The 26229-nt window shown below is 40.9% G+C and overlaps 2 protein-coding genes across 17 annotated transcripts in view; one reads left to right on the top strand and one right to left on the bottom strand.

The window, feature by feature from the left end:
- LOC117245778 (pleckstrin homology domain-containing family A member 5-like) overlaps positions 1–26229 on the top strand; it is a 623723-nt gene that overhangs the window by 546673 nt on the left and 50821 nt on the right. For 11 of the 16 annotated variants that reach the window (XM_078165309.1, XM_078165311.1, XM_078165310.1 and 8 more), the window contains 8 exons: positions 5192–5254; positions 5331–5411; positions 5535–5687; positions 9064–9165; positions 9268–9376; positions 9538–9581; positions 10549–10746; positions 11785–11920. In XM_078165309.1, coding sequence (XP_078021435.1) covers positions 5192–5254; positions 5331–5411; positions 5535–5687; positions 9064–9165; positions 9268–9376; positions 9538–9581; positions 10549–10746; positions 11785–11920 — 886 coding nt within the window. Of the gene's footprint in view, positions 1–5191; positions 5255–5330; positions 5412–5534; positions 5688–9063; positions 9166–9267; positions 9377–9537; positions 9582–10548; positions 10747–11784; positions 11921–26229 lie in introns of those variants that run through there. The other 5 variants (XR_013490411.1, XR_013490412.1, XM_078165321.1 and 2 more) reach the window with 3 other exon arrangements.
- On the bottom strand, positions 16252–17661 carry LOC144461816 (uncharacterized). The gene is made up of 2 exons (XM_078165487.1): positions 17498–17661; positions 16252–17020 (listed from the first exon to the last, which is right to left on the bottom strand). The coding sequence occupies exons 1-2, from the start codon at positions 17659–17661 to the stop codon at positions 16252–16254; spliced, it is 933 nt and encodes a 310-aa protein (XP_078021613.1).

Raw genomic sequence — 26229 nt, 5'->3', positions numbered from 1 at the left:
ATCATCTCCAAAATGTCAAAGGTCAACTTCACTGTGACATCATAATGTTCTGAGTAAAAGACTTCTCTGGGCATTATTCAACATCATATGTCAGGAACAGAAAGGGAAACATTTGGTCAAATACTAAATTGGTGACACTCATCTTAGGTGTCCACCTTGAAACTGTACTGATTGTACAGATCTTATGTGCTGTTGAGGGAAGATGTGTGTGAAGAATCCATGTTTTTACAGACATGAATGTAAACCGTATGCGAATCTTGACTGGTACGTGGAGGCATACAACGGTGGGGCAATAATACTAGTATTTAAAGTTCATTACAGACTACGCCACTTAAGCCAGTAGCTCAAAAGGCCTTGTGTAGTTAATACATCCACACTCTCACTAGCTGCTTGTTAGCATGCTTGCTAGTCATGTTAGCAATTGTATCAGTGCAGCTGGAGATATGGCTGTTACATCCCCTTCTATAGGGCAAAATGATGGATGGTCAAGTGACACTTCATCCAACTTGTCATAAAATGGGCAACTTATAGAGCATAACTGAATGGTCTCACCAAAACAACTACCACGTCCTGCAGTTATGGTGTTGTCCTTGTCGGGGATGCATTATCATTTACACTACAAACAGTATGTGGTCTAATGCCCACCACCTTGGCAAGTGGTTTCACGATGGGATTACAATTCGTCTTTGTGGTCAATCAAACCTGTATTTAGTGCTGTCCACTTGTGATCAGATCACCCAAGCCACATGTTAATACCAGGTGTAAACAGGCTCTCAGTTTACACAGAGAGATAAATAGGTTATTCTCCTCCAGTGTTGCAAGTTTTCCAGTCTTTTTTTTTTTTTCATAAAAATGCACTGAAAGATCCTGCAATAATCTCAGCAATGGTCTGTCTTCTGCAGCAGATAGATAATTGTGTTAACCATCATTTTTCTTAATCCCTTAAAGTGATAGTTCAGGTTTTTGGACATGAAGTTGTGTGAAACGCTGACCATCTGTAGCTCTGATGTGATGGTGTCACTACTCTCAACGAGCCTCCTGCTCTGAGAAATCGCCCGTAGCTTACCGGAGAAAAAGTAGTTCTGAAGATGTACGGGGGACACGTAACCAAAAGGTTTTAAGCTACAAAAAAGTATGCATGTGTTTTGTTAGACTATTTCAATATTTTTAAAACATCCCCGCATTACGTCAGACCTTGCTATCAATTGGGACTATTTTCTGGCCAGTATCACTCTGCCGTGCAGGCCCGCAAAACAGCTCGGCAACAGAAATGAATAAGACAGTTCATCACCATGCCATGCAGGTGCACAGGATAGCAAAGGCTAACGAAAACTTCATCGGCTGTTTCCAACAGAGAACCAGTAGGCTATTATTAGTGAGATGTACTAGCCCTATATATACCTACTACTACAGTGCAAACACCGGCTCAGGCACACGACACACCCTCGTCAGCTGCTGTAGGTAAACAGAGGAATACCAAAATGGTGCGAACTTGTGATTTCCCCAGCTGTGGGAATAAAAACATTGCCAGCTCCCAATTCCATCGGTTTCCTGTTACAGATGTAACCCGTAGGCAACTTTGGCTAACTCACCACCAGAACAAAGGAGAGACTGGTGGTAATCACATATGAATTCACATTTCTATGTGATTGATTACACGGATTTAGCAGTTAAGTGCAACACACACCGCCGCCGGCGCGGCGCTGTGGCCGTCAAGGGCCGCCCCCCAACACACGCTGGCAGCAGCACCGTCAACATGTATTTCCCACCCCAGCCCGCTAGGTGGCTGTACCTACACTAGTTGCCAACGGTTGCTAACTGCTAGTAACAGAAGAAGAAGAGGCAACAACAACTTGAATTTCACGGGTGAGTTTCTTATCAAAGTCGTCTTATTAAAAATTTGAAACAACCGGAGTTGATCCTACGAGACAAGACGTACATAAAAGGCTTTTCTCGTAGCGCCGCCATGAGCGCCGGCCGCGCTGGAAATAGAGCAGTGGGCTGAAGCAGAGCGGCGCGGCGCGTCGGCTGGCGCCAGTGTGGGTTGGTTCATAGCATATAATGGAGGCGGGCGTTTTGACGCGCGGCGTACGGCGGCGGTATGTGTTGCACTTTAGCCTAATATAATAAACTAAATGCCGACGGTAAAACGAGGCCGTGTATAATGTACTCTCCACAACACAACAGGCTATTAGTTCAATCAAACATTTTGTTTTACAGACAATCAGTTACAGACATCGTTATAAAGACTGGTACTATGTAATATATCTCTCTTTGGGCACAGCAGTGCGGAAATTGCGTTTTCTCTGTCCGTCGGGATCTGTGGGCAGCTGAAGTGAGCCTGACATACGCGCAGTTGCTTCACCCTCGCCGGCTTGGTGGCGATGTTCATCCCAGTTGACACAAGCCAAAGTTGCCTACGGGTTACATCTGTAACAGGAAACCGATGGAATTGGGAGCCGGCAATGTTTTTAGTCCCACAGCTGTTAGCACCATTTTGGTATTCCTCTGTTTACCTACAGCAGCTGACGAGGGTGTGTCGTGAGCCTGAGCCGGTGTTTGCGCTGTAGTAGTAGGTATATATAGGGCTAGTACATCTTCTTCCTCACTAATAATAGCCTACTGGTTCTCTGTTGGAAACAGCCGATGAAGTTTTCGTTAGCCGTTGCTATCCTGCGCACCTGCACGGCGTGGTGATGAACTGTCTTATTGATTTCTGTTGCCGTGCTGTCTTGCGGGCCTGCACGGCGGAGTGATACTGGCCAGAAAATAGTCCCAATTGATAGCAAGGTCTGACGTAATGCGGGGATGTTTTAAAATTATTGAAATAGTCTATCAAAACACATGCATACTTTTTTGTAGCTTAAAACCTTTTGGTTACGTGTCCCCCGTACATCTTCAGAACTACTTTTTCTCCGGTAAGCTACGGGCGATTTCTCAGAGCAGGAGGCTCGTTGAGAGTAGTGACACCGTCACAGCAGAGCTACAGATGGTCAGCGTTTCACACAACTTCATGTCCAAAAACCTGAACTATCACTTTAATCTGTATATGAAAATTATGCGGACATTACTGAAATGTTACCATTGCAAGAAGTAAGGATTAATCATATCACTTAAACACTAAAAAACAAGAAAAAATTGCAAAGAATTTGCAAAAAATGCTGAATACCACAATAATTATCTTTTAATATCTCTCTTAATATGAAAAGCAACTACGATCAATTGAAATAGTCTTTTTAAATGGTGAAATTATTCCCATACGCACAGAAATTAGGGCTGGGCCAAATTTAAAAAATCAAGTATCACAATATTTGTGCCAAATATCTTGATATTGACATTGTGACAATATTGTAGGATCGACTATTAGTGTTTTCACGAAATATTTACACAATGAGATTTGATAATCATCAGTAATGTGGATATAATGATTAAGTAGGTAAAGACAAATAAGAGAACAGCTAGAACAGTCTGGTAGGTTCAGAAAATTACAATGGGGCTAAAGTGTCTCAGCATCTTTCAGCCCATTGTTTTGGTGTTACAGCCTGAAACTGTTTTAGTTCACTCTCTAATCAGCCTTATTTCCAACTCCCAAAGGGAGAAAATATTAAGAACAACAATTTGTTAACAGACAATAATACAGTATCAAACTAGCAAAAGAAACAGTATAATTAAATTGGTCTTGTGTCTTGAGTTAGAAATGTGGCCTAAGTTTCTTGGTTACTAACACACTAACCCTGAAATTATACCCAGTTTCATTGAGAGGCAAGATAAAACTGTATTTACATCTCAAACCACAAAAACCACAAAATTAAACATCAAATAAAATATGACTGAAATTTGAGTCATCAAAAGTACATGCTTGTAAGGTCCTTTACTGCTTCATAACTTGGATTGATTGATTCTAGTGTTATTTATTGGAGTAATAAAATAACACATTATCACCTTTTTCCCCCAACATGCAGAGGAGTCCTTAATGTCCTGAATAGTGTCTGCAAAGTCTTTTGTCCTGCAGGGGCCCCAATATCCTCAACCAATCACAGGGCAGTCTTTATGTGGCCTGAGAGGCCCTTCTTCAGAAGCTTAATATGTAGGCCTAGATGAACTTATCAATCTTTTTTTATAATTTAATCAAATCATTATTATATTTTTGTCAAATTAGTGTTTAATGAGATTTTAGATAGTAATTCAGATTGAAACAGTAAAAGCAGAGGAGGCAAAACTATAATTTGGTGCATATATTTAAATACCAATTTAAATTAATTTAAAACTGGGATGATAATAATAGAATAATCTCATTACCAATTAGTAAGTTGAAAATGTTTCAATATGTTTCTTTTTTTTTAACAAATGTAAAGTAGTGATATATGATGTAAACTGGCGTGTAAAGGGTTAATACTTGATTAAATTATCTAAATTAATTAAAAACATTTTAATAAAAACAAAAAAGCAAAAAATCCTGGAGGAATTGATTTCAAAAAAATGTGACACGTATGGTCCTTTGACAATTTTGTGGTCATAATGAGTATTAAGGAAGCATATATATATATATATATATATATATATATATATACATATATATATATATATATATATATATGCACCAGATCATAAGCCCCAAACATATAATAGTTTGGGGCTTAATTTTATGATCATTAATGCGTGTCTGTCCTCTGAGGCTACACCTCCCTCTGTCTTTCTCTACATTACAATATTAAGCCACAATTTTCCCAGTAACACCTGGGTAAACAGCTTTAAGGGAAATTAAACAGGATTAGTGAATACGCACAGAGCACTCATCCCTTCATCCCCTTACTGCCTGCCTATGGAGTGAATTGCAGCCAGGAACAACAAGAAGAGTTTTTCTTTAAAATCTGTAGCATTTGGGGAAAGTTGCTTTAAGTCTTATAAAACATAGCTTCAATCACATGACATCAAATTCTAGTATTTTTTAGGAGAATATCAGATAAGTCATATCCTTGCGTTAATGTACAATTTAACAGACTTTATCCTCTGTGCATTGTGAAAAATAAAGTGAAACGATGAGTTGTCAGGTCATTCCTTTCCCCCAAACTGCATAAAGTTGCATTTTGGAGGAGAACTCTTCGTGGCTGGAGTTCCTAGATCTCCATCCTGACAGATGTGTTGTTGTCGCCCTCTGCTGTCCATCTCTGACTGTGCCTTCTTGTTTCAGATCAGTCCAGAAGACTACAAAGACAGCTCCTTCATCCAGCACAATGAGGAGGCTGACATAGACGTAAGACAAGCCCAGCTTTCAGTGAAAAGGAGAAGATTCAAAGAGAGTGTGGTTAATGTTTGTGTGTTTGTGACAGACCAAGCTGAGCAGACTGTGTGAACAGGACAAAGCAGTGAGGATGCAGGAGGAGAAACTGCAGCAGCTTCACAGAGAGAAGGTACAGCTCCCAGTGTGTGTATTCATTTTTGTGTCTTTGTATAGACTCATACAAGCATTAAGTTGTTTTGTGTGCGTGCGTGCGTGCGTGCGTGCGTGCGTGCGTGTGTGTTTTGTTTGGCAGCACACTCTTGAGACGGCCCTGCTGTCTGCCAGTCAGGAGCTAAGTGAACAGAGCAGCTCCAATGCTGCAGCTACCCAGAGCCTCATCCAGCAGAGAGATGTGCTGCAGAATGGCCTGCTCAGCACCTGCAGAGAGCTGTCCAGAGTCAACACTGTGAGCACACCCCAACACACACTTACACACACTCATCACTGAAGAACAAGAGGTTTATTAAAGAAAAACCACAAAGACACCTCCAGACTGGCAGTCAAGTCCATTTCTTGGAGCATTTGGTCTAAAACTTGATAAACATGAATAGGTTTTTCAAATACAAATGCAGACCAACAAACAGCTGGGCCTGCATGTATCAAGTTATTTGGAGTAGGACATTAGTCCTATCTGGTCCTAGTTTTAGGCACACATTCCATTTTCATCAGTAGTGAGCTTATTGAAAGGTGCCATTTTGGCAAAAAGAGGTAATTTTTGTCACTGACCTTGTGCAAAAAAAAAAAAGAAAATGCTCTCAGTTCACATAATTATTATCATGCAATATCAGTGTGATATCAGTGTCATAATGGCTGTTAAGGTGATATGTTTAGCACTAAGGTCCCGATCATGTAGACAGCATTTTGTCTACATGCACGCACTGTTTTTTTTTTTAATTGAATGCCACTAGTAAAAAAAAGAAAAAAGGTTACTGCACCTTTTTATTGTTGCCAGGCAACTACCCCATCACCTCCTTACCCTAACCTTCCCCTGTAATCAATCCACCGTTTGTTTATATATTTATTTTACAGTAATTAGTATCTAGTTGCTGAAATGGACAGGCATACGGTACTTGCTGTAGCTCTGGTTGAGGGTGAGAGGCTGTTAGCAAATAGCTTGTTGGGCACAGAGAAACAGATCTGTGTGTATGGCAAGCCCTTTTAACATTTAATCGCTAGACTGGATATTCATTAGTGATATCTGCAACATAATTTTGCCTAGTCAAAAATCTTATTCAAGATATCTGTAATTAGATTTTGACTAGTCAAAACTCTAATTACAGATATCTGTAATTCAGTTTTGACTAGTAAGATTCAAACTATTTTTGCCATTCATGTGTATGGGGTTTGTCATTATAGATATCTCCAATGTAGTTGCGGATATCTGCAATTCTTATTGTGGATATCTGCAACTGAATTGTGGATATCTGTAATTCCAGTTTGAGATCTACAATTTAATTTTGACTAGTCATAATTCAAGTTCAAGATATCTTTAATTATCATCAATTGAAGATATCTACATGGTCCTCTCTAGATATCTTGAATTGAGTTTCAGATAGTCAGAATGACATTGTAGATATCTGTAACTGAATTATGACTAGTCAAAATGACGTTATAGATATCCTCAACTGAATTATGACTAGTCAAAATGACGTTGTAGATATCTGTAACTGAATTATGACTAGTCAAAATGACGTTGTAGATATCTCAAACTGGAATTATAGATAGTCATAATGTAATTGTAGATATCTATAATAACAAACCCCATACACATGAATGGCAAAAATAGTTTGAATCTTACTAGTCAAAACTGAATTACAGATATCTGTAACTGTAGTTTTGACTAGTCAGAATGACATTATAGATATCTGTAATTCAGTTTTGACTAGTCAGAATGACGTTATAGATATCTGTAATTCAGTTTTGACTAGTCAAAATGACGTTACAGATATCTGTAATTCAGTTTTGACTAGTCAGAATGACTTTACAGATATCTTAAATTAAAATTCATACTAGTCACAATGACATTACTACTAGTCAAAATGACGTTATAGATATCTATAATGGTAATTCCGGATAGTCAGACTTAGTGATTAAATGTTAAAACGGCTTGCCATATGTGTGGGTACATGAGACCCTGAACAAGACGGAGGATCACGGGGAGAACCACCAGTTGGTCCAGGAGCTTCACCTCCATGATGGCCATTTCCAGGCATAGTTTAGGATGATTTGAGGGCAGTTTAACAAGCTGCTGTCTATCACCAGGCCATATAGATCTGGGTATCCAATGACTGAGCACCACCAGTTTCTCCCCCGTTGTTTACAGACTGTAAACGTGTTGTCATGACCACCACAGAAGGCCTGCCTCTCAAATCATCTGAATGGACAATGGGAAAAAAGATGATGAAAAAAAGAAATGGCGTTGGGTGCTTTCAGCTCTGAGTTGAAATTTTTTCAACTCAAAGGAGTTCAGAGCACTCCGGCACAGAAACAGCAAGCAAAAAGCTTCATTCTCTTTAAAAACAGTTACAAAGAGCTTCATTCTCATTAAAAACGATTACAAAAAGCCACCTCCAGCTGCTAAAATGCTTTCTGTGTGATCACAGCCCTACAAAGCAAACAAATACATTTTTTATAAAGCACATTTCATTCAATATACAATGTGCCCAGTGTGCAGAAAACGTAACCCTAACCTAGGGTCAATTACCTCAGAGGTTCAAACACTGTAAGATGGTTGCTATAAATTTTTCAGTAACTTACCGGCAGCTGGATGCTAGTAAGTTACTGTAAATGTTTGTTTTACAGTATTATTACTGTATTTTATTTAACTGTCATTATAGTGTTTTGTAACCTTCTAACCATTGTAATCTTGCACCCATCTCATACTTATAAGTGTGATATCTCAAGAACACCTTGAGGGTATTTTCTTAAATTTGGCACAAATGTTCACTTGGACTCAAGGATATACTGATTTGATTGATTTGAACTGGTCAGAGTTCAAGGTCATGGTGACCTAGCACCTGTCTCATTTTCAGGAACACCGTGAGGGTTTTCCCTCAATTTTAGTACAGACATTCACTTGGACTATAGCTGAGATGAGCTGAGATGAGCTGATTAAATTTTGGTGGTCAAATGCAAAGGTTCCGTTGACCTCGCAAAACATGTTATTGGCCATAACTCAAGAATCCATATGCTGATTATGACAAAATTTCATACAAATGTCTAATAAGATAAAATGATGAAGTGCTGATGTTTTATATTCAAGAGGTCAAAGGTCAGCTTCACTGTGTCATCATATTGTTCTGCAGAAACACTTTTCCGGCCATTACTCAGCATCATACCTCAGAAACAGAGGGGGAGGCATTTAGTCAGATACTGAATTGGTGACACTAATCTTGGGTGTCCACCTTGAAACTATGCTGATTGTATAGATTTTCTGTGCTGCCAGGTTGAACATGTATGTGAAGCATGCATGTTTTAGAATTTGTAGCTTCTTGTAGCAACATCCATATTTGAAGCATTGTCAGCTGTCATGGCTACATATGAGTCTGGACAATCATGGATGTAAACTGTCAACTGCAACTACAACAGTCAGGTGGTAAATTCAGTTTTTTTCACAAGATGTAAGTGGGATAAATGCAAGAGACCAGGAGCAAGGTAGCCATAAAGAGCGAGGTGGAAAGAATTCCTTGTGGGACACAGACGTTAAAGCACACATACACACACATGTAGGCACACACACAGAGTCCAGTGAACCTCCTGTCAGCTGATGTCCTGGTTTTCAGGAGTTGGAGCGTTCCTGGAGGGAGTACGACAGGTTGGGTGCAGATGTCACTCTAGCCAAGTCTAACTTGCTGGAGCAGCTGGAGGCCCTGGGCAGCCCACAGGTAAAACGCACGCACACACACACACACACATCTCCAAGGTGATCAAGGTTTTAATGGCATTCACCTATGTATGTATGTGTGTGTATGTGTGTATGTCCTTAGACAGAGCCTCCAAGCCAGCGGCACATCCAGATCCAGAAGGAGTTGTGGAGGATTCAGGACGTGATGGAGGCTCTGGCCAAAAATAAACCACAGCGGAGCATAGACAGCAGTGAGAGTCACCAATAACACATGTTGAAGTCACACTCTCAGAGTCATTTCATATTTGTCTGATATGATTTACAGTTTGTACTTAACTACAAATGCCTTTTCAGATGTCATGTTATGGAAAATGTCTTATTCCTCTTCTCTCTATATTCCCATATTCATCAGGTTTAACTGGTTCCAAACCGCTCTCCAGTCTACAGAAGAATGAGGTAAGGCAGTGCCCTTGCCCACACAGCACATTCCACATAACACCACACTTATTCTCAGCCGCATTGCTTAGCCTCTGGCCCCAATTAAATGCCTCAATAGTACTTTTGTAAGACAGAATGACTGTGATTTTGGTAGCAACAGGGATGTAATGGTATATGCATTTTTCCCAACATCATAAAGATTTTTCATCATGTGTTCTCAGCATTGGATCATTCTCCCAAAATCTGTTTTTTGTTTTGTTTTTATCCAGTTAAATACTAGTTGTGTTTTTTTAATTATTATTCTTTCTTTTCACCATTGCAGACTATTTTACGAGGAACATCAGAAGTGTTTAGATTAATTTTCCTTTTACCAGGCCAACCCGGTTTCACTCCGAAGTGGTCGATTACGAAAAATGACCAAACATTGATATGTGACAAGGTCGGAGTGAGAATGTGTTGATTAGTCAAACACTGGATTTGGTTCAGTCATCAGTGTGCCATGAAATGAATCTAAACTTGCTTAACATAGTCATTCTATCACAGTGATGTGAACCAAATGACACTGTGAGGTTTTTATTCTGTGTCATTGGTGATGAGGAAGTACAGCGAGTGCTGGACGGAGCAGTGAGTGACAACAACTCCACCCACATTTAAGAGTACTGCTTGTGGTGGAAAAGCTAAACAGACCTAGGGTCTATGTACCATGTCTGAAGGGTTACTTTTGATTCCAAAGGTACCATACCAAAACTGTTTGGTGGAAATGGGGCTAAAGTGTCCCAGCATCTTTCAGCCCATTGTTTTGGTGTCACAGCCTCAAACTTAACTGTTTTAGTTCACTCTCTAATCAGCCTAATTTCCAGTAGCAATAGGCAGCTAAGTTCAGTGAGAAAAACTACTGATCCCAACCCATATCCATCAGTAGGTACAGTCCAGTAATACCATGTGATTACCTTAGAATGAGACCAGCTGTGTTAACTGTTAACAGGCAGTGACGCTGCTGCCACTCAGTCCTCTCAAGGAGGGTGACAGCATGCCCCCGCGCCCGCCCCTTCCCCAGTACTACGACTCATCAGAGCACCCCCCTCACGTGCCCCCCCACCACGCACATCCTGGCGGCCGCCAGCCCCCCCACTCCCACCGCACTGAGGATCGCAAGGCCAGCTCCAGGAACGGAGTACACAGCGTAAGAACCACTGAAAACCTTCATGTCCCCCCCCACCCATGTCTACTCCATCCATCTACATCTTTGGTTCACCGAAGGCTGGCAACCATGTGTGCTTCCAAACATTTTTATATTCTCGGTCATCACTGTCACACCTCAACTCCACCCTTAAGCCTAAATCACACTGAAGAGACTCATTCCTAAGCAAGCACCATTTTGGATATATGTATTTGATTTTAATGTATTGTTGTTTTTCTTTTTACCCCTGCAATCCATTTACCATCCAGCTGTCAGTGTGTCAAGCCCATTGTGGTCTAAATGTGGATTTATGTGTGGAATTTCATTGTTATGAGGGTAATGTTTTATTGGGTGGGTTTACAATTTTTTTAAGTGTGTTTTTCCTTTTACTTCTAGTATGCACATTCAGAAAGCCTTTTTATAGCACCTGAGAACTCTCTTTAATGCCTTGACTATTGCAATGGCACTTTTTGCTGCTCTAAAGATTCAATGTAAAGAGAGAAATTCATAATATTTTGTAAATAGATGGTGAAATATAACTTAATTCTCAAAATTCCTTTTAAAACTAAGAGTGTAATTTAGGGCTGTACCCACCTCAGCATTGTGCCAGTCAAATCAGATTTGGCCGTTTAAATAGGCAACTTTTTGTAATTTTTCCATAAAAGGTTTTAAAGTTTGAACGGGGCTCAGTGGGACGTTAAGTGTGAAAACGGCAATCGTTTATTGTAGTAAACAAGCTGCACGCACACATCAAACAAAAGCCGACCATGTTGTACTAAGTATCTGTGAGCTGTAATTCATGATGTTATCTCAGAGCCTTACGGTGCAGCGTCCACTGTGCCGCTTGTGTGTCCGCAGCTCCCTGTGCGAAAGAGTAGCGGTGGTTCTGATGGTTTGAATCTCCAATTTTCAGGGAGCAGCCCTAGTGTATTGTGATAATAACACCACTTGGGCCTGTGTGTGTGTGTGTGTGTGTGTGTGTGTGTGTGGACTGCTGCCACATGGTGTGTATTCTGACCCTGAGCAATCTCTTCCTTACAGCAAGCTCCAGACTACCGGCTGTATAAGAGTGAGCCTGAGCTGACCACAGTGAAGGAAGAAGTAGACGAGGCCAACACTGAGGACAAGGACAAGACAGAGATCTCTGTTGAGAGTAAGGACACTGCATCTTTAAAAGGTACTTCTACTCAGACTACATCCACACTAATATGTTTTTGATTTAAAATATCTAATTATTGCTACATCCATGCCTAGTTTCCACATAACACCACCATTTTAGAACATTAAAATAGAGATCTTTAAAAACAGAGCTGACCTGGTTTTAATTTGAAAACTCCAGGGTTGTGTTTTAGGCTGGACGGGTGGAAACAGAGACTTTTCAAAAATGATGAGACACCCAGCTTTGCTTCCATATTGGATCTTATCACTAACGATGTGTCAAGCCAAAACATTATAGCTAAGTCCACATACCTTGTTATTCTCTCCTTGTGTGCGGAGTCTTTATCCTTTGCCTTAGATTCCTCCAGCCAGTGAGTCCCAATCTGTTTTCCACCACCTTGACAGCCTTATATTTGTCTCAGCAAACATTTGATGTCAATTAGATCCACAATGGTCTTGAACAGTGCCTTGCACAGACATTTTCTGGGGCAGGTGCTTATGCAAAAAAGGGCAATCCTTTTACAATTAAGAAATTAAAAAATACATAGAGTAGCATATCTTTTACTTACTTACATATTTTTTAATTCATTTCAGTACCCATACAGTGATGCAGACAAGGGCGTCATTTCATTTGAACATTGCAGGGGACACATATCAAGTTGGGGGGTCTGGGGTCCTCCCCCATGAAATTTTGAGCCTCAAAATCTTCATTTCCTGCATTCTGGTAAAGTTCTCTGCATGTCATACTAGCAGAAATGTCTTGATTTATGTAAAGGAAAACTCTTAAAAAAATAATATTATGGAGTATGATGCAGTTGGCTGAGACTCTTAATCATTCTGTATTGCTTTCAGATATTTCTTCTCCTGTAGATCTAATATGCAATTCACAGAGTGCTGGAGAGAGGAGGCTTTTTGAGGGGGGAGTTTGGCTCAGTTACATCAAATTCAAGTTCCTACAAACATGTTTCTTTTCTACATGCCTTAAATGCAGGGCTTATTTTTATATTTTCTCTTGTTGTTAATTTCCCATCAAAACCCCTTAATTTAACATGTGGTCCAGTTAAATGATTCTTTATTTCCTGTTGGTTCAAAACAAAAACAAACAATTAATTCTCTTTTGTCCACCAAAGTCCATCCCTATTCTACAGAACCATCTTGGTGTCTTGTCCATAAATGTCAAAGCAGCAGCCAGGAACCTCTGTGAGATATTTAAACATATAAATATTGTCGAGTAATGCTTCTATCAATAAAGGAACATCTCAAAGATCAGGGCCCGTATTCACAAAGATTCTCAGAGTTCTCTCAGAGCACTCCTGACTTAGCCTAAAAATTCCTAGCAAGGAATCTTAGCTTAAGAGTGATTCAGGAAGTTTCTGAGAGCAACTGTGAGCAAGGAGGGGACAGAAACTTTTATCTTAGTGAGGAGGTGTGGTAGACCCCATTGCTAGGGGAACCATCTTGGTGTCTTGTCCATAAATGTCAAAGCAGCAGCCAGGAACCTCTGTGAGATATTTAAACATATAAATATTGTCCAGTAATGCTTCTATCAATAAAGGAACATTTCAAAGATCAGGGCCTGTATTCACAAAGATTCTCAGAGTTCTCTCAGAGCGCTCCTGACTTAGCCTAAAAATTCCTAGCAAGGAATCTTAGCTTAAGAGTGATTCAGGAAGTTTCTGAGAGCAACTTTGAGCAAGGAGGGGACAGAAACTTTTATCTTAGTGAGGAGGTGTGGTAGACCCCATTGCTAGGTATGACTAAAAGCTGTGATTGGTTGTTACAAAAAGGAAAAAAGAAAAAAAAACAAAACAAAAACAAATGCGCTCCTAGTAATGAATGGACAGTGAAATCAACCGATCATAGAACTTAGACTGTATTAAGAAATGTGTAATTGTGAAAATAATTTTATGTCATGATGATGAAACTCAGCAAAATTAAATTAATTGTTACACAGCTTCAAAATGTTTGAACTTAGTCATTCACATGCCGATTATTATATTGATTTGCTTATCGTTATGTTTACTCGCCATGCTGGTAATTTTACTACTTAATCCATTTGATATTAATGGTGGACACAGACTCAGCTGTCAGCAATTACTGTGATTGCTGGCCTCCTTGTAAAAAGCGTTTGATTTGGCAGAATGACCAAAACAACAAACGAAATGGAGAAAAAAAGAACGAGAAAGCCGAATTGGACAGAAGAGCAGTGCCTGCTGTTGGCACAGCTCGTGGAGGAGAACAACGGAGTTTTAAGAGGGAAATTCGGTCCCCGGATCATGGCACAAGGGAAGAGGCAGACTTGGGAGCGCATTGCCCGACAAATCAATGCATCGTTCCCTCTCCTTTTATGCACAAGCGATTAGTGTGAGAAGCGCTGGTACATGCTGCAAAGTGGGCGTTATTGCGTTACTACCTTGGGTGGGAAAAGTAAGCTCATCCCTGATGAGGTCAACCACAAACATTATCCCTGCACGATCAAGCCGGTAGCATCTTATTAAATCACTGTCGTTCAATATACGGAGAATATCTCCTCTTCCTCTCTGTCTTTCCACCATCTTCTCTATTTAAGACACTCTTAGGCTTCTTAAAAGTCCTCCTCCCTCCTCTTAACAGTTTTTCACCTTAGGAGCTCTCTTAAGGCCTAAGTTGCTTTGTGAATAACTTTTATCTTACCAAGGGAAAATTCTAAGAAAAATCTTAGAATTCGAGGAATTCTAAGATTTTTCTTAAGCTGCGTTCACACCAAACGCGAATTCGCAAATTCGCAAATTCGCGCGTCAAGATTACATACAAAGTCAATGCAAAGACGCGATTAGACGCGAATTCGCGCCGGGCGGCGCGATGGACGCGTCTAGCGCAACGCGATGGACGCGATAGAGGCGTTCAGCGCGGCGCGATAGACGCGAAATTCGCGTCCAACGCCTCATCGCTCGAGTTGAAAATATTGAACTTTTGAGGCGAATTCGCGTGACGCTGTGCCGCGAAAGCCAATCAGCGTTGAGATTCTCCTGACGTCACTGGCGTGTGTCAACAACAATAAACTGCTACAAACCGGAGACAGATGGACAGGCGCTCCGCAGCTGAAATAGAGCGGCTGTAGTTGGTGTCCTGCCGGGAGATCCTGGCACCAGCCCTCGCCAACCGGTCCTCAAACTGGGCCCCAGTCAGCCTGAAGTACTGCTGAAAGCGGCTATCATCCAGACGGAGTTCCTGGAGGAGGTGGTGAAACTCGCCGAGCTGGATGCGCTTCTGCAGGATAGGGTGAACCCAAAAACGACGGCGTTTGGCCCTCCGACGCATCTGGGACTTCCAGAGGAGGTAAACAACAAAGCAGCGATGGTGGTTATCTTGCCATGGTCGTCAGTGACGTCTTGACCCCCCGATGTCCAGTTGTTGATGCCGAGATGAAGGAGAAACTTATTATTGCGGTGTGCGGCTACCCGGAGCTATATGATACTACGTGTCTACTCTGCAGAGACCGCAACAAAAAGGAGCAGGCTTTGGTGAAAGTTGCCGAGGAGACTGGTCTACTTGGTAAGTTCTGTAAATATGTGTGTTTAATTAGTTTGCAGAATGGTTGTACTATGAACGTTAGCACTAGCTTAGCTCCGGTTAGCACAGCCGGCTTCCCCGCTACTCGCGCGAATATGGAACGCCAACGAGGTCACTAACACGTGAATTCCAACACGTAAACAACACGTAGACAACACGTAAACAACGTGTCAGTTTTTCACGCGTTGTTAACGTGTTGTTAACGTGTTGTCTACATGTTGTCACGTGAAATTAACGCGTCGTTAACGTGTCGTTAACGTGTTAACGACGCGTTAATTTCACGTGATTGTGAGCCCTTTGGCCACTTGTCCAGTTTGAAACGGGTGAGAGTCTTGAGTCCCCATCGGCTCCTGAGCTGTTGGGTTAAACCATTTATGTAAGCCTGGGGGGGTTTCCACCCTCTATTTAACATGATAAGAAATCTCTTAGTTCTTTGCCATTGTCTTCCTTTATTGTGTAGCTTATAAAAATAAAACATTTGGGTTGCAGTTTTAGAACTTTATTAGTTATTACCAACATTAGTTATTAAATTATAAATTATCTTTATCAGGATAAAATTGCGTCATTTTGCTCCACTATAGTGGGCATTCTAGCTTTAACACCATTCATCAAACGTTAATTTAATATCAATAAAAACATTAACATTTTTTTTATGGAAATAGTAACTGCAATGGTACTCAATGAATATCTGTATTTGGAAAACATGGAACTTTACTCTTTGAGCAACTGGCAATGGGAAAGGAGTCTATCAGCTATATGTAGCAGGTTTACGGTCGTGACCGTGACATGGACGGGAAATTACTGTTCCAAAATGTCAATTACACTTTGGAGTGTATCTGTAGCCAGACTACCAATAGGTCCTGCCAGAGTGTCTACACCCTGGAGTTGTTGCATCTGTGCATGGCTTGGACTGAATTGGTTAGCAGGGACTGTTACTACGTCTTGCCAATTCAGAGCAGGAAGAGCAGCAACTGCACCTTCTTGAGCAGTGTCGGATCCAAAAATCTCAGCCATGGCTGTGAGTGGTTGTGTTTGCCTCTGAAGACATCCTTGGACAAATATCTGGCATGGTGTGCGGTGGCCAACAGTGCGCAAGCCATGGTTGTTCCATTGTTCCCTGAAAACCTCCAGGTCCCGGTTAATCCGTGGCAGGTAAACATAATGCAGTGCCCACAAGTGCAGCTCATTCGTACAGTCAATGATTCCATCATTTTCAAGGAAGGAGAAAAGCTGGTGGTACACATTAGTCATACCCCGCCAAAGATCTCCCCAAAGCCTCTCAATCTGCTGGTTATGGACACTTCTGCCCCGTATGGCACTTTCCCTTTCTGATCCACGGTAAATGTTCATGAACAAGCAAACAGCATTGTTTTCACCCCTGTAGTCACACCTTATTCGAGACGGTACCCCATACCTAGCAGTGGCCTGAACAAACTGATCAAACACTGTGCTACTTCTGTTATTGTCTGAAGCCTGCAAAAACACAACCAGTCTGCTGAAGCCACAGATTCCACCATGGATCACCATCCTCCACTTAAAAATTAAACAAAAAGCTATTATTTGTATTCTGTGTTAGGATAACATTAATAACTTCAGGGTTCTATGCTTACTCCTGCCAAAAATGTAGGGGTGCAGTCAAAGTGCAATTTTCTATGTACTGTAATGTCAATGAATCAGTAATATAATACAAAACAGACACAGCAAACATCTTCTCATAATTACAAGTTACATAACAGAGTACACCTGAATTTATAAAATCTGTTTACAGTTCAATAGACTGGGAAAACACTTTACAAAAAAACTGAATATTAACTTGTGTCATAACAACATACATCTGTGCAGGATCTGTGCTTGTTTATTCTGATGTCATCATAGTTAATCGGATCCATAAGTCACTCACACCAGTACAGCCAATTTTTTTTTACATTTGCATGCAGCATATTCACTCACAAAAGTGAGTGAAAAGCTTGCACTGTAGAACCCTGTAAATTATCCAGTTGGTTGAGTGTTTAGTCTCACTGAAATGAATTTATCATCAGCCTACCTGATGAGCTTGTGGTTCCCATCAATGTGCCACAGCGAGTTGGGACCTGCAACACTGTAGGTTCTCTGGTGCAGTCGGTGAGACAATGCTCTGTGTGCGGCTCCAGCTGGATTCACTCGAATCAAACTCTCTCTCACTGCCCTTCTCTGCACTCGAACACCCATAGAAGATAGTCTGGCCCGAACAGCATTAGCGCCTATCTCTTCATTTTCTCCAACCAACTGCCGGACCACTTCATCAAGTTCTGCATCAGATAGGCGTGCATACCTCATTAAATAGGACAAGTTGAACAACCTAGGAGAGAAGAAGAACACATTTCAGTCCAAGTGTATCTGCATTTCCCTGAAAGTGATCATGTTACAAAAACACAACTTCTGATACAGGTAACAGCAATAATAATAATAATAATAGCAACTCTAGTAATAAATTACACCTTTAAAATTTAGTTAAATGAGTTATCCTCAAGACAGTTTCTTTCCTCAACAATAAACTAAGCCAAACTATTGGTTTTGAATGTAAAGAATATGGCCATTGGTTTTAATTCTCAGAATGACCCAACTCACATAAATGGAATGTCTTACCTGTATACATAACATTACGTAATTTAACTTTTGCTTATTCCAGTTTACTTTGACCTTCAGATGCCAAATACCAGCTTGAAATGAGCGGGTTTCTACTAATTTCACTGAGTTTATGGTAAAATTTAAAAAAAAAAAATCAAGTCAGGGCTCAACAGTGTACTGTATTCAAATAAACACAAGAAGTTTGTGCTCTAAAAAAAAAAAAAAAAAAGGATCAGCACTCAGTGAATAACCTCCTAAGCCCTACGATAAGCTATTATGGCAAGGCTTAACTATACAGACCAGTGAGCAGTGATAACTAACATGTCTTTGGGGTCATCGGGTGGGAACCTCCTTTCACCGGTGTTTTGTCTAGTTGGTCCCACGACACCTCCAGGAGGCTAGACAGTGATCTCTGGCGTCCCAGAGACACTCCCCTAATACTCCCCACACTGACCGAACAACCTCCTTTACCTTACCTATACTACCACAGAGGAGGTAGACCCAGGGAAGGAAGCCTTGTTAGGCTATCACACTCCCCCGCCGGGTTAGGCTGTACAGTCTACCTCCCCAAGACGAGCCCTCACAACAATGACACCTCCAGGAGGCTAAACAGTGATCTCAGCCCAAACAGCACTGCCACCTTCAACCAAACCCAGGCTCCGTTTATGCGAGCTCCAGGCAGAAGCAATGCTGATACTAGCTTTCCTGTCACATTCACCATACTCTATTTCACACACTACATAGCATAACTACAATATAAGCTAAAGTTAAAGGAGCTAACTGGACTTACAGGATCAGCAGGCACACTCACCTTGCCACATGGCCTCAAACAAAATGGATTCCAATAGGCCACTCCCACACTTAAATACTTCCTCTTCCTGGATTTCTCCTGACAGGAAGTGGATCTCTCCACCTGATCTCAAGGAGTTATGTGCCCTGCTTAGTAGTTCCCCCTGCTGGCCCCCAGCTGACATTATTTCTTCTGTAATAGATAAACTGGCTGCATTTAATTGCTTCATCTGACATTTCCCTCACTGTCTTCCTCAAACTCTGTCCCCGCACTCCGAGTTCCCCCAGGAGTGAGACAGCTGATCTTGCTATGAATTCCCTACACCCCACTTCCACTGGACAAATCCTAGTCTTCCATCCTCGCTGCTCAGCTTCTGCTCCTAAGTCTGCATATCTAAGCTTTTTTCTTTCATAGGCTTCTTCCACTGAGTCTTCCCAAAGAACTGTCAGCTCAATGAAATAAACTATCCGTTGACTCACTGACCACAACACTAAGTCAGGCCTCTGCCTGGTACAGACTATTTCCTGAGGAACAACAAGCTTTCCCCCTAAATCTACTTGCATTTCCCAATCACAAGCACCTTCTAGGCAGCCACACCCTTGCCTCCTCACTAACTTATCCGTTCCGTATTTCTCTCCCTCACAGACAAACTGAATTACTAAGCTCCTATCCTTAACACCTTCTGAATTCACCTGTCTTCGTTTCCCTTCGATGCCTGCAGCTAAACATTTCAACACCTGATTATGTCGCCATGTATATCGGCCTTGTGACAAGCTAACTTTACAGCCTGACAAAATATGCTTTAAAGTTGCGGTACGTGAACACAATGGGCATGATGGGTCCTCATTTACCCACAGTTTTAGGTTCTGGGGGGTTGGTAAGACATCGTATGTAGCCCCTACCAGGAATCTAATACGATTCTCCTCCATACTCCACAGGTCCCTCCAACTAAGCTTCCTCTTCTCTACACTTTCCCAATTCAACCACTGTCCCTGTTTAGCCTGGGCCACTACCTTTGCACCCCTTACTATCTCTTCCTGTCTGCGTATCTGTTCTACAACCAGCTTTCTTTTATCTTTGAGGCCTGCTGTATTCCATACCAGTTTGCCTGAGCCAAGCCCCAGGCCTCCCCGGCCAAACTGAACATTACCTACAATCTCTTAGATATGGCAGAGGCCTGACTTAGCCTATTGGAATCCATTTTGTTTGAGGCCATGCGGCAAGGTGAGTGTGCCTGCTGATCCTGTAAGTCCAGTTAGCTCCTTTAACTTTAGCTTATATTGTAGTTATGCTATGTAGTGTGTGAAATAGAGTATGGTGAATGTGACAGGAAAGCTAGTATCAGCATTGCTTCTGCCTGGAGCTCGCATGTATGGAGCCTGGGTTTGGTTGAAGATGGCAGTGCTGTTTGGGCTGAGAAAGCCATGTGTAAGTAAGGAGGAAATCCAGGAAGAGGAAGGTTATTTAAGTGTGGGAGTGGCCTATTTGTAAAATGTATTTAGGAGCATGTGTGCAACACTATTCAGTAGTTCCCATTAACTTTGCTACATTTTTTATTGAATTTGTTGTCTTTGTAACTAAAACACGTACGTGTGTATCTCAGAGGAAGACGCACTCCTCTCTCTCTCTCTCTCATTTTTCAATTTAGGAGCATGCGCTTTTTTGGGAAAAATAATTTACCGTCAAGCACCGCAAGTGAATAAACTGACAAAGAACACAATATTTAAACATTTAAAAATTAGCCCTGCAATCAGCGGAAAATATACTGTTTGTATACCTTGCAATTGTCATTCATACCTCAATCTCCGTTTAACTGTACTGACTGATACATCCAGGATTTCAGCAATTTTTGCAATTACAAATCCACATGAAAGCAGGAATCTCAGGTGTTCTTCTGTGATTAGGTAGCTGGATCGTCCAAAATCACCTGTCCGGACCAACGGGGCTTGATATCCAGAGGTACCTAATGTTGCAAAAAGAGATTTAATGAGAAGATAGATATTAACTAATATGCATGCATGTCAGCCAGTATCCCGAAGATCACACTGAGACAGTCCATGTCTTCTAAAGGCTAATTTAAACCAACAGCAGACAGGATTGATAGTGCTCTCCTGATAAGGCCTATATTTTATTACACTCATACAGGTGGATTTGTGGAGGTGCATGGATATGAATTTTTTTAGTCGTATGAAATATAATGCATTTAAGCAACACTATGCAATTTTTAGATTATCTTTATGTTATATGAAGAATATTTAGCTTGAATGAATACTAATATCTCCTACGGATAGTCTGGCTCCAGGAATATCACAGACGTAATGGCAGGTGTTCCAGTTAATGTGTTAATAGGGAATAGTTTAAACTGGTTAAACAGATGAAATTAAGATAAAATATTAATCTAGACCTCAGAATTCATAATTTCAAGAATTTAATCATTAGAGATGGTTATGGTCAGGGATGCAGTAGAGGTTGGTGTCTGGCAATTCTAGTGACAGTGGCAGGATTTCTATCAGTTTGAGATTAAGTACTACCTGTGGGTCTCACACACGTTACAAGAGACTGCTTAACTTAAATGGATAATTGGCAGTCTTTCTGGGGAAAACCTGGTCTTATTAGGAGAGATGGTATTCATCCCACTTTGGATGGAGCCGCTCTCATATCTAAGAACCTGGCCGAGTTTGTAGGCGGTCTTAAATCCTGATAACCCAGAGTTGGGATCAAGAAGCAGAGTCGCAGTTTAATACACCTCTCTGCACTCCTGTAAAATCACAGGCACTTTGACACTCATTTATATTAGTCAAACCTACCTCCTGAACATCAGTTAAGCATGTTGAAAACAAGTTCACATTTAAGTGTCTCGAAACTTGAAAGCCTTGACATCAGAATCAGAAATACTTTAATAAGCAATTATCTGACATAATGCATGATGTAATCTCTAGCAGACATTACAACTATCCTGTCCACCCCAACCTCAAAACTTACTTCTTTAAAATAAGATCTAACTAGATGTTTGTAATAATCCTGGAATGTATGCATTTTTTTCCTTTTCAAGTATGCTGCTAAGATATTTCATTTTCATTTATTCGTCTTGTGCATTACAGTTCTCTGTCTTGTGTGTGAATTATTCCTTGCAAAGCACTTTGAACTGCATTTACCTGTACATAGTGTGACTGACAAGAGAGATAGTCAACTGTATGAATCAAAGAAAATACCTTCATCTTGAGTTGACAAAGCTGTTTGCACTAGTTGAATAAAACCAGTCACTAATGGAAGGAGTTCATCTGCATCATCCAATGGGAGAATCCTCCCTCTTGCCCATCTGATGCTCCTCTCAAGGGTCTCCAGTCTAAGGAATTAACAAAATGGGACATTTCTGAAAAAGTAATCTTAATTACATTAAATGTTGCATTCCCATCCAACTAAAAAATATGGCATTTTAGAATCTTTATGTCCACTTGAACACAACTGCATGGAGCATGACTGAGTATAACCTCAAACTCTCTCATTGCAAGCACCTATAGGTTGTACAAGTGCCTCACATCTCTACATGGCTGGTTTGCACATTTATCACCGATTTGTGTCAGCTGTAAACTGACCGGGATTGGGTGCTAGCGATCTTGCAGTGGGTGCAGATAACATGCAGATTAAAACTACCAATAAACATCTTGAACAATTGTTATAAAGCCCTGGATCATTTGGACTATTTTGCTGCAGTTCCTCCCTGTTATTACTACCAGAACTACTACTGCCGTTACTAACTTTCTACAAGCCAGCTGTCCTTGTCATGTTAATTTCACTAAAGTTTTGTGGTCATGACCTGTTGACCATTGACACGGAGGACAATACATGCAAGCGATCAGTTCGGACCGGCCGAAGCTAGGCCACTGACCAGTCACAAAAACTCACCTCTACATATGCGCCGCAAATCCTTAATTAAAAACATCAGTAGGGTTATTTTGCCTAAAAAGCATAACCTTATGATAAAGCACGTAGTAACATGTCTTTTTAATAAAGGGGGTTGGCCCAGTTAGGGAATAATTTTGCTGGCAGGCAATTTCGTAGGATTTACTGTAATTGTAGCGGGTGCAGAATGAAGACACACTGGCTCAGTCTGTTGCTACACATTTAATGTTATTTTTCTGCAACATGCAATAATGTACAAATGTAATTCGTGATTAACGACTTTTTGACCATTAAACATGTGCTCAGCCGCATGGAGAATATTCAGAATTTGCGACAATACCAGGTCAAACAACCTGTGTTAGCTTGCTAATAGCATGAATTTATTCTTGGAGTCTAACGTAAAGTAGTATTACCTTATTAAGTACTGGTCGCAGGACATCACTGGAAACATTATCCATGAGGAAAAGTCTGGAACTTTCTGCATATGTAGCTTTACAATGATCTAGAAAAGTTGAAAGAGCCATGACCTTCGTTCCTTGTATCCCGCTCGCATGTATTGTTTTTCCAGACCCTACGGAAGCCTGTTGCATTGCAATTTTAACTCACAGCAACTTGACACACCGCCACCTACTGGCCAAATTTTTTTTTTTTTTTTTTATTAGAGCTGTGTCAGGCAGACTCAAGCATAGTAGCACAAACTGTGCTACTCAAAAGGACATTTTTATAAACATTGGGATAAAAGCATATTTCCCTAAAAACACAAGTTTTCCATACTTTGATCTGTGCAGCAGTTAATTATAGGGGATACAGTTTCAAACAGCACTGCTCAAATTCTGTAACACATGTAAATACAGCTTTTTTAATTGAGAGATCTTTAACATTGTGTTAGGTCATCAACTACAGACCTATAAAGTAGACATAATCTAAATTTCTAATTAGGAGAGTTCCAGAAACAATAGCAGGTCCATGTGCCCACCAGCTAAAGCTTGAAAACTACTTGATGTCCTACTATAGTGACTCTTTAGTTACTTGTAATAGCATACACATCAAATACTATCAGAAAGAAACAGGTTCAAATCATATTCAATTAATGAACAAAAACAGCCATCATTAAATCATGTCAGTGACTTTAAGCCAGACCAAAAGTGGGAGCTTGAATAATGCCCTCACACATGAACTTGGTGAACTGTACATAATTGTCATGGATAGGCAGTCTCAAATTTACAAGGCAGGTGTTGGCTTCAGGGTACTTCCGCCCTGTCTCGTGAATGAAAGTCAGCGTTGGGTGAGGGGAAAAACCAAGAGCTGGCACTCTGTCGGCTCCAGAGGCAAACACCAGGATTTGTTCCATTGTGATCTCAAACACACCATCTGTAAAATTGTACAGTCAAACAATAATTAACAGCTGATAAGCAGGATTATGTCGGCAAAAGTCAGAGTAGCTTAAATGAAATCTCAATACTCAGCACAATCGTTACAGTGAATCATTCATTTACCTTCAGTATCAAGTAAGAAGTCTCTCCAGTACCCTTCCACTCTCTTCTCTTTTCACCACTGGTTGCTTTCAGGATGGGACAGCATTGCTTTGAACAGGTAGCTCAAGTCTGTAGCCTTTAAAGGCCTCTCTGATGAAGTAAACACCTCCTTGAAGATGCTGGGGTTAATCTTCATCAGGTCCAGGAGACCAAGTGTTCCCAGTCCTTCAACAAGTCTGTAAAGAACAAATAAAATTAAAGAGATCAATACACACGAAAAACAACACAAGTGAGATATAAGAAAGCATGTTCAGAGAAAAGCACGTTAGCCCAACACACCCGTGTTATGGTAACTAAGCAATTGCCACAGGTGAAGTGAATCAGGAGTGGCACACAATTGATCGTCATTACCCAGTTAAGTATCCTTTAACAAAGACAGGCCCAACACATTGTGAACAGTCAAACTTTGGCCCCAAACAGAAGCAAGTGCACTATATTAGACAACAATATGTGGCACCATGAAGATTTGTTTTTCCAGCAATAAGTATTTTCCAGCTTACCCAAGCATTTTCCTCAAAATGTAAGTAAAATGTGGTCCAACCGCTGTAGCACTGTCATGAACAAAATTAAGGATTTAAAACTGAACAAAATTTACAATTTATAGACACCATTACAGATTAAGTGTGGGACTATACTCAAATACTCACTGTTGCAAGGCTTCCTTTGTCCTTCCTTCCACGTAGAAACTTGTGGCAGCCTGAACCAACTGGTCCCGTCCCTCCATGGTGGTGATATGCCTCAGGGACCCCAACAAGGACAGGCTCTCCGCAGCTTCCTCAATGGCAGCTCTAGCCGCTGTAATATCAACTGCCTCACTGATCTTTAAGACATCATCAACAGTTCATTAGTAGAAGCAGGCCTTTGAGATACTTCAAGTGTAAAATAAAGTAAAATAAATACAGCAAGTAAGGACAAAATTGACATACCTTTTTGAGTTTCAACTGCAAATCCTGATCTTCTACTTCTTTGAGAGTGGGTGGTGGTGTAGGTGTAGAGCAAAGGTTTTGGTAGAGCCTCTCAGAAAAAAAAGAAGGTGACACTCCTCCATGCACCAGTGCGACAGCCATCATCCCTCCATATGTTTTGTAGAGACCTCTGTGTAATGCTGCAAAAATGGAAATGAGATTTTCCAGTTGGCAAATATCTGCAGGATAAGGCTTTTTCAACAAACTCAAAGCTAAAATTTCAACAAATGCAGGAATATCAATTAGGTGAGTTAGATAAGTGCCATATGTGGGTACCAACCATGGCTGTCCAGGGACAGGTCCTTGCTGTTCTGTGGCCCTGTAAATAGGGTGCTGTCTTTGAGAGCCATCATAAGCAGTCGGAAAAACTCCCGTGTAGGGCCCCCCTCGTCCACTGAACCCTCTGCTTGCATGAAGTCATCCATAAATATGACACTTAATTTGGATTCTGGATTGAAACTTCTCCTTGCAAAGGCTCGGATGGCACCATCCATTATGTTTTCTCTGCATACATTTATCATATTACAGCTAGGCGTCTCTCCAATCCAGACCTTTGATGCTAGAGTGGTCAGTAAGGTTTTCAGATCTGATCTGGAACAACACACAACAGTAACCAGTTATGTCATCCATGAGCTATGAAGGCTGATGGAACCATTTTGCAGGTGGGGTTTTGCAACATCCAAAACAGTTGCATTAATATAATATATTTAATCTGTATAAAGCACTCTATTGGCCTGCTGGCCATGGCTCATTTAATACATACAGTAAATTATTAATAGTAAAGTAGGAAACCACTACTTACTCGTTAGTGTCATTAACATGACTCAAATTCAGGAAGCCAGCAGTTGTATCCAAGGGCACGGATGAGATGTTTTGAGGACTGTCATCTTCTTCGGGAACCAGATTGTCCTGGCAAAGAACAAAAATTCAAAACCTGAGTAAACTCAATTGCCATTAAATAATGACGTTTTAAATT

This window comes from Epinephelus lanceolatus, chromosome 23 (genome assembly GCF_041903045.1).
Source record: "Epinephelus lanceolatus isolate andai-2023 chromosome 23, ASM4190304v1, whole genome shotgun sequence".
Taxonomy (NCBI): domain Eukaryota; kingdom Metazoa; phylum Chordata; class Actinopteri; order Perciformes; family Serranidae; genus Epinephelus; species Epinephelus lanceolatus.
This window is presented reverse-complemented; position numbering and strand designations above follow the sequence as displayed.